At 33.9% G+C, this 10,544-nt stretch overlaps 1 protein-coding gene and 1 long non-coding RNA gene across 2 annotated transcripts; one reads left to right on the top strand and one right to left on the bottom strand.

The window, feature by feature from the left end:
* Positions 1-3,290: 3,290 nt before the first annotated feature.
* Positions 3,291-7,623, top strand: LOC117319130 (Sjoegren syndrome nuclear autoantigen 1 homolog). Its single transcript, XM_033873982.1, has 3 exons — positions 3,291-3,477; positions 5,632-5,831; positions 6,124-7,623. Exons 1-3 carry the CDS (start codon positions 3,306-3,308, stop codon positions 6,235-6,237), a joined length of 486 nt encoding a protein of 161 aa, XP_033729873.1. The 5' UTR covers positions 3,291-3,305; the 3' UTR covers positions 6,238-7,623.
* Positions 6,541-10,497, bottom strand: LOC117319141. The gene is made up of 2 exons (XR_004530615.1): positions 10,209-10,497; positions 6,541-10,096 (listed from the first exon to the last, which is right to left on the bottom strand). It is a non-coding gene; the product is annotated as an uncharacterized LOC117319141 (long non-coding RNA).
* Between the last annotated feature and the right edge of the window lie 47 nt (positions 10,498-10,544).

The following is a 10,544-nucleotide window of genomic DNA, read 5'->3' as shown; positions in this document are numbered from 1 at the left end:
AATATAATAAAGCAAGTATAGTTTGACCTTGTTATCTTATAGGTAACCTACCTAAGTGTTAACTTATAACTAACCAAACCAGTATTTTGAGTGTGTACTACAGCAATATTCACAATAAAGGTCGCTCTGATTTCCGATCACGATTTTTCGTTAAATTTCAGATCCCATTTAAGTTTAAACTTTCTTTTATTCAAATATCAAAGTAGATAACATTGCATACAATACAAAATAAACGGAAAATAGAAACAAGTGTCTAAGACACTTATATATAAATATATCACCTATAAATAAATAAGCAATTGAAAAATGGACAGCATAATTAAGTCAACAATGCATTAACAGTGAAAACTATACAATTGGGACAGTTTAAACAGGATGACAAAGAAAAATAAGATATAATGGAAGAGAGAAAATTAAGGTGGAAGAGAGGAAGGAAAGGAGTAAATAGGGGTATATTGGGTTTTGTTTTAGCTTGTACTGATTAATGACATATTATTCAATAGTTGAAAATCTGTTAATTTTCAAAATATAGTTCTGTACTGCTTCAAATACAACCTTGTTTTCATTTATGGATAATGTCTCGTTCCCAAAAAGTATAAGATCTAGTGTAACATGGAAAGGTAATGAGTGTAAATATCGTCTTCTATCTTCGGCATATCGAGTACATTCCAAAAGATAATGTGCAGTTGTTTCAATTAGACCACATAAACACAAAGAGGAATGAACAATATTATTACGAAAGAAATGGTCGTTGAGGGAACTGCACTCCATACGTAATCTGGCACGATAAATTTGCCCTTTACGGGTCCCAAAATTGTAATAAAAAGACCCCATTTTGTAAACATATCACATGTTCATGATCAAATATCGGCATTCTACACCACTCTGATATCTTATATATCGACCCTGTGTCAGTTTTAGTGCTAATTATTTGTAAGAAGAAATAATTCAACATATTTCGATTGTTTAGAGGAACAAGGACGTATCTCCAACAATAAATGGAGTGCTTAGAAGTAAAGGGGCGTATCTCAAATTAATCATTTTTTTGCTTTGGATAAATTCCAACTGAGCATTTCTTAAAGAATATGTACTTTATATCAATGGAAATTGTCTAATCCTTTGAAATCACATAGTATTTTAACAGAATAAGACCATTTCAATTAATATAATGTACATATTCTATAAGAAAATCTTACTCGTAGTTGTAATTTATTAAAATCTAAAAATTGATAAATTTGAGATACGGCCCTTTACTTCTAAGCACTCCATGTTGGAGATACGTCCTTGTTCCTCTAAACAATCGATTTGATCATAAGGGTTAGGTACGTATGTTGATATAAGAGATTGGTGTAGGGATACAGATATATATTTACCATTGTATGGCACTGCCACTATATAACCCTACCAATTCAGTTGCGAGTTCACCAGCTTATGAACTGCCAACTGAAATTTGAATTTGAAAATTTCAAAAAAAAAAAAAAAAAAAATCGCACGACAAATAAAAAATCGCAGATGGTAAATATAAGCATTGAACGGCTTTCAGTTGGCATTCATAGTCAATATGAAGCTAGCGCGCTTCATGGAATTTGCCTCTGTCCAGTTGGCATTCATATTGACTATGAATGCCAACTGAAAGCCGTTCGATGCTTAAATGTACGACCTACATTGTATCTCGTATATCATTTATAACGAACCCTGTGGATTGATTATTTAAACTGTCCCAACATTACTGTCGTACAGGCTGCAGTGCGGTTCATATCTATAACTGATGGTTGTCCTTGTGTTGTTTCTGTACGACGGATACTGCACTTAATTAATTACTTTTGTAGTTCTCAACCTTATATATAGCACACGTATCTTCTTCTTTGTACAGGGGCGCCATCATAATGATGAGTATGCCCTCTGGCACCTAGTCGTCTGTCAAACAGGTGTTTGTTTGTTTATATACTGTGGTAGAAGTTTTGGGTCCTGGAGATTTGTCAGGGTCTAATATTATGAATGTGATGGTACATGTACATGTAGTTCGTTGGGAAGTGTGACCTGGAAATACAGTTGTTGGTCTCTTAGCGAGGTGGTAAATGTTTAATAGAAGTCTTATGATAAGCAAACGGCATTTTTTTTTTTTTTTTTACTTTCTATAGGGTCAAGAAAATAAGGGAAATAACTCATCTGGTCTCCTTTAGAGTGTTCTATCCACCTCATTTATGATACTGGATATAGGGAATTAACTTTTTAGCAAGAACACCTAAATATAGTGGATTAGATTTTACAAATTGATACAGCAGAGGTATTTTATTGAAATAATATATATATATATATGTTGAACTGTCAAAATGACTTAAAAGAGTTTTGAACTTGACAATATTAACCGTTGTTTTATGCATGCAAAATTGTACATTCACTACAATTTTTTTTAAATATAATTATATATATAAATAGATAAATGAAAAATTCTGACAAATTGTACCGATTAGGTGTTATTTTATGTTCCAACTGATCAACATGCCTTAACCAATATACAATTTCTGTACGGAAAATTATTTAATGCGCTTTTTTCACCATTTGCTGAAAATATTGTTCAAATATAACATGAACTTATTTGAAACATTGTTCAATTTGAATGCCAACTTTGTATATTCATAAATGTTTGAAAGCAAAATCTCAGACGTGAAACTATATATAATACACAAATCATAATCCAATGAATTTACATAATTCAATATTCTGTCTCACAAATAAAAAGAAAGCTATATGTTAGACATTTGAATGCGTATTAGCAATATCCGTGGTGTAATGTCTTTTTTAGTGTGACATGATCCTACTCCCCACCCCCTCCCCTACTCCCCGCCCCTTATCATTTTTTTTTTTTTTTTTTTTTGTAGATTTCTACACGGATTTGACGTTGCAAAAAACAGTTAATTACTTTTAATCGGAGTTACAAATTATGTTGATTTATATTACATTTCACATTTAGACCAGAAGGAATTATTATTATTTTCTTTATCTTTTTTGGCGGAGAAAAGGTGGTTACAAGTTGTGTGTTCCCCCCCCCCCCCCCCCCCCCCCCCTTTTTTTTATGCTAGATCTACATCACTGTGGTGCATTATATCTGTACTCCGGTAACATTACTAAAGTAATCGTCATCGGCACCTACAATAATAAAATATGGTTGGGGCTACTCTATATTTATAATGAAATTATCAAAATATAACATATGTATCTATTTCATTGCTAAAATTAAATATGTATTTCATGTCGTTTTCCTACCGATTCGGAAAATTCGTCCTGTCTTTGGTTCTATTTTTATGTCAAACAGCACAGAAGTCGGTGACGTTTTACGCTTATCAACAGCTTGTAGACGGAAAGAACAAGTTACAACGCGCCAAGTGGAATTCGGTGGAGGAAAATTCACAGCTGTTGCTGAAATGTCGCAGCAAGGTGCTGCTCTGCAGAGCTACAACAATGAATTAGTGAAATGTAAGTTTTGTTTTTACCGAGCTGTCTTAAATTTTTCACCAAGGTGCTATTGTTTTCATTTCCATTGCCTAGTAGGTTAGTTGCCTCAGCTGAGTTTTCATTGTTGTTGTCATCAGCTAGCCTACCCGTCAGTCGGTTTGATCAATACCGTTTTTCTTTAGACCTACTACAACCGTTTAAAGTCACATAAGATTATTGAAAACTAAAACATATGTTAACTTTTTGAACTTTGGGTGACGTGTTTGATCGAAGATTAAACTTCGAAATTGATTGTCTTAACTGTTACCTGTACTGAGTACAGAGTACAGTACTTATATTTATTATTGTAGTAAACTTCCACTCAAATACGTAGTTATTATACTTCGATGCGATCACAGGGACATATCCAGTCTTATGTGATTAAATCAGCCAGAAATACGTTTATACAAACTTTGAAAGAACAATCTGTGTTTTCCCAACTACAACAGAAGGTTTAACACAGTGATCATGACTGATGTTTTCATTTCCCGTGGACTGTTCTTTCTTATCTAGCGCAGGGAAAGTAAACTGTGGGGAAGACTTTAGGTTCTTTCTTTCCTAGAGCAATTAGGCTAGACATTGGAACTTCCTTCCCTTCAATACTGTGATGGGTGACTCACGATTGGTCGAGTTATTCAGAGCAGCTGTATCATCCCTGAAATAATAATTGTCATACGTACACATGCACACATGAAGACCAGTCCATGTCTGTGCCATATAATCTTCAGTATGTTGAAGGAGGTCACATGCAAAGTAGAAAGAATTAAAGAGGTAGCCCAGTGGGTTTAATTTCCTGCCTATAATATAACTGGATATGAAAAACCACCCCATACACATGTACAATGCATTTTTGTAATAGGAGAAGGAGAAAATGTAGCAGCTAGACAGGGATCGAACCTGGGACCCTCCAAACTCTAAATGGACACTCTACCACTGAGCTACCTGGTCGCTGATGATTGGCCCAGTCCAGTTCCACGACATTTTAGCCTTATTTTTCCCAAAAAGAAATAAAAAAAATCCTAAATTATGTCCAACAACAACTATAAACAAAACCCTCCGCAACAATAGCAAATATTACATAAAATAGATAGCGAACTAGATAGTCAAAATAAAATTATTGGTGTGTACCATCATATATACAGCTAAGATTTACATGAACACTGCATTATAAAACTGGTAAGCACGGCACTCGTGAAACAATTAATAGCATATACATTTTAAACACTCCTGAAACAATTAATAGCATATACATTTTAAACATAATTTACATGTGAAATTTTCCCAATTCAATCAATTGCTTTTCTATATTAGTTCAGGCAGAACAATTTTCCTCCATGAATTTCCGTGATTCATCTACGGTCAGTCATTTTAGCTGTTAGATGTATACTTAATAATATGGTATACATTTCCATAAGGTTTTACAGGTACTTGTACCAGTAGCTACTACAATACATACTAATGTAGTCCAGTTCTGCTACATTTTGGCCTTATTTTTCCCAAAAGAAATTAAACTCAATCAATAGTGCTTTACTTTTCAAATGAACATGGAGGGACATTGGTGAAAATAAACATTTTAATGCATTCGGGCACCATGTATATATATTTACCTGTCACCCAGATTACATTTATATATATATATAGAGACAATGAATTTAAAATAAATGCATTTAATTAAATGCATGTTAGATTATATTTAGATTAGAATTAGATTTTAGATGATGATGATGATTATGCATCATGCTGATGATGATTATTGATTGTTAATGATGATATATGTGTTTGGAAAAAAAAGAAAAAAAAAATTTATCAAGAGAAGTGTATCCAGTACATGTTGTGCAGTGTGTGCATCTTATGCCATGTATTTGTTGCCGTTTGTCATGATGAGCAGTAAGTATCAAGTATTTATTGGATTACTCAACACACTAAAGACACTAAACACTTTGATTTATATACACACATTGAGGCATCATCCACACACATGAATTATAAATACACAGTACCAAGAGCAAAACAGTGTGATAAAGTCCTCTAGCCCTCACCTCCAAAACCTGGCACGTCCTTAAATGACAGTGGCTGTTAATAAGACATTAAACAAAACAAACCAAACTGTCATTGATTCTATCATTGTTATTTCAGGTATAAACGATTTGTGTCACAAACGTGATGACATTCACAAGCAGATCCTTCAAGAGGAGGAAGAGAAACAAAAACTGCAGAATGACATTCGCATCCTCACAGAACGACTGGCCAAGATCAATGAAAGTCTAAGTAAAAAGATGGCATCTCGGAATGAATTTGACAAGACAATAGCAGAAACAGAGGCGGCTTACATGAAGGTAACTATTTCATTTAAAGGCCAAAAATTATAGGACATTTCCTGTTTTATAAGTTTTGAAGAATGACTAATTTTTTGAAAATGTAATTCGTATTTACTGAAATATTTGCATTAAACAGGTTATTCTGAAAGTATATACTAATTTTGTATTTATTTGTTATGTAATGAAAATAATGTACATGTACATGGTTTACTGCAGGTATCCATACCTGAATATATATGTTTGCTTAAAGTTATGTTTTCTCTTTCAGTTTTAGATGCAAAATTTCTTATATTTTTGTTTGATTTTGCAGATATTAGAAAGTTCACAGACATTACTAAATGTGTTAAAACGAGAGTCTCAAAGTCTACGAGAGAAAAGCACTGTGGGAGGTGGAACATCACAAAGAACATTGACCCAAACATGATCTTAATCACCATGTCCTTAACCTGAGAAAATCTTATATAGAGTTACTTCCCTTGCACGACTGTTTGCCGGATCACCATTGTAGTCTATGAGGACCATCCCAAGGTGGTACCATTGCATGTCCATCTGTCTTATATTTTTGTTTAAAAAACTAAGCTGAACCATCAAATACCTTGACATAAAGCTTAAAAAATATCTTTAACTAATTAAGCATTTTTAGATAGCAAATATGTACATGTTAACCAATCTGTACAAGAATCAGGTTCAGATATCTGTTTAATCAATCTTTTGAACTTTAAGTTTATAAGAATTTTTGTCAATATGATTTTTGATTATATAAAGTGATAGAGTTGAGAAACTATAGCTGGCAAGAGAAGATAATGTGTTGGACCAATATTGTGGGTCGAACAATATTTGTCAAACTGTGATAAATAACTACTGTAATGTACTGTAGATATTCTATTATATATAATGATGTATTTGTTCTTGCTTTTCAATTCTTTGAATCATGTATAAATTCCTTATAATATAAATATAATTCAATGCTGAGTGTTAAGTATGTTTTTAGAATTTTATCAGCATTATTTCTTTTCACTTTTCTTCATATACACAAAAGGGACCATCACAATTTGCCTTGGTTTATATAGCAAAAGGCGCTAGATAGTAAGACAATATGTTTATGACTGATTTATAGATAATTCTCTGTATCCTGGTACTTTATCACTTAATGTTATGGAAGTGATTTATTTATGAAAGTGTAATAACTTGATTTCGTATTGAATTAGTCATTCAGTGCTTTTCTGGTCAAGTTCTTGATGGGATTTCATTTTATTCCAAATCAAAACACTTTTATTAGCAGATGTAATCTTTATGGCCTAAATTTCCAAATTAATTGAATGTCATGTTATGAATTGTTTCAAATCCTTTCTTTCTGTTTTTCAAATGTGTTCTTACTGCTCCTGATCTTCTCTGATAACAGTAAAATCAAAGCTCGTAACTGTACTTGCTGGTTTCTTGTGCAGCATATAATCCCTTGTGTATAAACCCTTCTGTTGCTGTAGTTTTCTTGTTTTACTGAGAGTGTGAAAGCTGTGACTGTAAGGAAATTATGTGTAAATGGGTACCATGGATACGTCGGTCAGTTATACTAAGTTTATCAGTCACTGTAGAAATAGATAGTTTACCACAAGAATAATCGAGGTAACATAATTCAAAATTTTTTGTTGAAGGTGTTAAAGACACCCTAATACTGTGGAATCATTTTTGCAACAGAATTTACATCTGTATTGCAAAATGCAAGTGTACAAGTGTCTACTTGTACAGTGGTGAGAAACTAGATTGTGTTGACAGATGTATACCATGTGTTGGAGTAAATGATATAAATGTGCTAATGTGTTTGTTTTTGTTTCCGAATAGGAAAGCATGTTAGGGAGCTTTGTACAGTCTAGTATTTACTCCAACAATGTTAGAGGATAACACCGCGAGAAACATGATGACAGGCGCCGTTGGTTAGCATCAGAACCAAAACATAGTCAGATAACTTAAGCTAGCTGAAGTATATAGTATTCAGATTTTCCATCAGCCTGTCCACTTTGACGTGCTGTGAAACAGCAATCTTAAGCGATCATCGCCAAATTTCGCTAGAACAAATTCGTTCAAAACTCTCGGGGAGGAATCAAAGGCATTTTTCGGTCCATACAGTTGGACTGGTGTTGTTCGTTTATGAAATAAAGACAGACCTGGTGATTTTATATTGTTTTTAGACGAGCCTTGACAAAGACTTCCAAGGCCTGTATTAACATTTGCAGGTCCGTGAAGATATATACGTTTGAAATATTACATTTAAAAACTGACGAACAGGTTTATCCGCATAAACGAACAGGTCCAAAATGTTGCTTACCCATCATTTTTATGATTAATCCTGATGAGTTCAGGATGGACTGGAAATAATTCTTCCCAAAAAATGCTAACGGCACACTAGAGAATCTTTTCTCCTTCCACGAAGTATTTGTTTGTGATTAAGTCATTATTATGTTTAATTCTTTTATATGTTTGAAGACATTTGTTTAAGGTTAATAAAATATAGAAAAAAAATTAAATTGTACACAATTACATGTTTTATCCCGGAGTAATTGTGCTTGCTTCCTGGATTGTGCGAGGGGAGGTAACTCGTATACATGTCCACTCTAGCTGATGGATTGGAAAGCCACCTCGAGCTCTAGATCTGGGTTGATAAAACTGGCCCTCGCCCGTCGAATACTATTGGACTATTACGATAAAGTCTCGTATTTTCCAATTGGAAATCGATAAGTGAAATCTCCGATTGTTTTTACATTCCATACTAAAAATACTTCCGATTGGTTCGTCATTTCCGAGAAATGGACCACACAAAATGCAACAGAGATTCCGATAGCAATTAAGTGGTTGCATGTTTGAACTCGGTCAAAGTGTTCCATGCTTAGACAAAATATATAACATGCATGAACGTGCAATTCATCAAGTTACCGGAACTGATTAGGCACTGTATAGGCTAATTCAACAAATGAAATTTCCGAGACGAGTTTATTCTAACGAAATTAAAGTTATCATATCTGTAATCAGGATACTAAACAGTTATTACACGGAGAGAAAAAAAACCCATTGGAATGAGTACAATTTAAAAACTTAGGAACCAAAATAAACTGGCAGAGTAGTTCACAAGAATCTTGTACATGTATATTGTTGCGATGTGGTTTATCAAGAATATGACGGACATCACGGATCAATCGATCTAAGAATTAAGCTTATTATTTATCATAGTTTGCCAATTCAAGTGAGGTTTAAATCCGTAATTCGTCACCATTTATGACAACAATTCCTTAAAATGACAGGATAATCATCAGTAAAACATTCAGGAATGCACTAAAATGACAAGAAAAATGTCTTTTTTGCTGTCATTTTTATTTATATAATGTTTGCCTTTCTCCTGTATTTCAATCCCTCGAGCACAGCACCTATGAGTGGCCTCGACATTTTGATTCATTTGTCTGTTTATAGGGCAAGTGAACTTGTATCATGGAGCATAGTCTGTTGTTTTCCCAGCGTTAACCTTTTTCCTTACAACTTCTTCAGGGTCTAAAATCAAGTAACATGCTAGAATTGATAACCTTGATACATTTTCAAGGTCACATGGTTCAAAACAACAAGTTTGTTGAATTGGTTCGAAGGCCTTAATTATCTTTCAAGGTTACATGGTTCAACTATTATAAGTTCATGAAAATTTGATTAATGAAAAGTGAGTGGTACAGGCTAATTGAGGGGAAAGTAAACATGGATTCAACAGGCTACATGTTTCATTACTTAATCTGATAAGAATACATTTTAATTAGATTGTGGTTGGTAGGATGTCCGGCATCCTACTCATTTTTGCATCAACACTGTCCTTTAAATGACTTCTTCATAAAAGCTTAAATATTTTCCCTCAATTTTAACGACTTCTGGTTAACCACAAGGCATATCATTGAGTCATTTTGCTTGTAGGTTTCTTAGACGACATTCTAGGATGTTTGCCAAAAGAATTAATCTTGACCCTTATTCAATGTCACAGTATTCAAATTGTTGCAACCTTCAATCAATTACTTCTGATTAACAAGTCCTTGAATCGAGATATTTGGCCTGGTTTCCTGGGATGGATGGCAGCCCTACAAAGTTCACCCTCAAACACTTTCTTCTGGTTAATCAAACCACACAGAATAGAGATGTATTTTTGGTATGTCCTTGGGTGACATCCAACAATATTTGCGGAAAAACTAAATTGACCCATATTTAAGGTCACGAGTCAAATTTTAAAAGGTACTGTATCAACAAGTTTTATCACATAACTGTCCCGTTCTACCATGTAATACGGACATGTCAAATATGACAAGACACGTGCAATAATGCTTAAATGGTGACTACATAAATAATTTAATTTCTGACATCAAAATAACATACCAGTCGCCTGTGTCGAATTTCGTCTCCTGTATAGAAATTAATTCGAGTCATAACTTACATTCTTAAAAATATGCTATTAATAGAAAACCTTACACTCGTGACTATGTCATATTGGATTTATTTATAAGCTCCGGATACCGATGAAATCCAATGAACTTAATCAACTACTGTCAGTTTAGTTTGGTTTTTCATCCTATTAACAGCCAGGGTCATTAAAGGACGTGCCAGGTTTTGGAGGTAGAGGAAAGCCAGAGTACCCGGAGAAGAACCACCGACCTACGGTCAGTACCTGGCAACTGCCCCACGTAGTTTCGAACTCGCAACCCAGAGGTGGAG

The sequence above is a fragment of the Pecten maximus genome, chromosome 2 (genome assembly GCF_902652985.1).
Source record: "Pecten maximus chromosome 2, xPecMax1.1, whole genome shotgun sequence".
Taxonomy (NCBI): domain Eukaryota; kingdom Metazoa; phylum Mollusca; class Bivalvia; order Pectinida; family Pectinidae; genus Pecten; species Pecten maximus.
Note: the sequence above shows the minus strand (reverse complement) of the source record. Positions and strands in the feature narration are given on the sequence as shown.

What these genes read in the sequence shown, in the direction of transcription:
- LOC117319130 (XM_033873982.1), top strand. Translation starts at nt 3,306, where the DNA reads ATGTCAAACAGCACAGAAGTCGGTGACGTTTTACGCTTATCAACAGCT. An exon ending in CAACAATGAATTAGTGAAAT is followed by an intron (nt 3,478 to 5,631) that starts GTAAGTTTTGTT and finishes TTGTTATTTCAG; the next exon opens with GTATAAACGATTTGTGTCAC. An exon ending in CAGAGGCGGCTTACATGAAG is followed by an intron (nt 5,832 to 6,123) that starts GTAACTATTTCA and finishes TTGATTTTGCAG; the next exon opens with ATATTAGAAAGTTCACAGAC.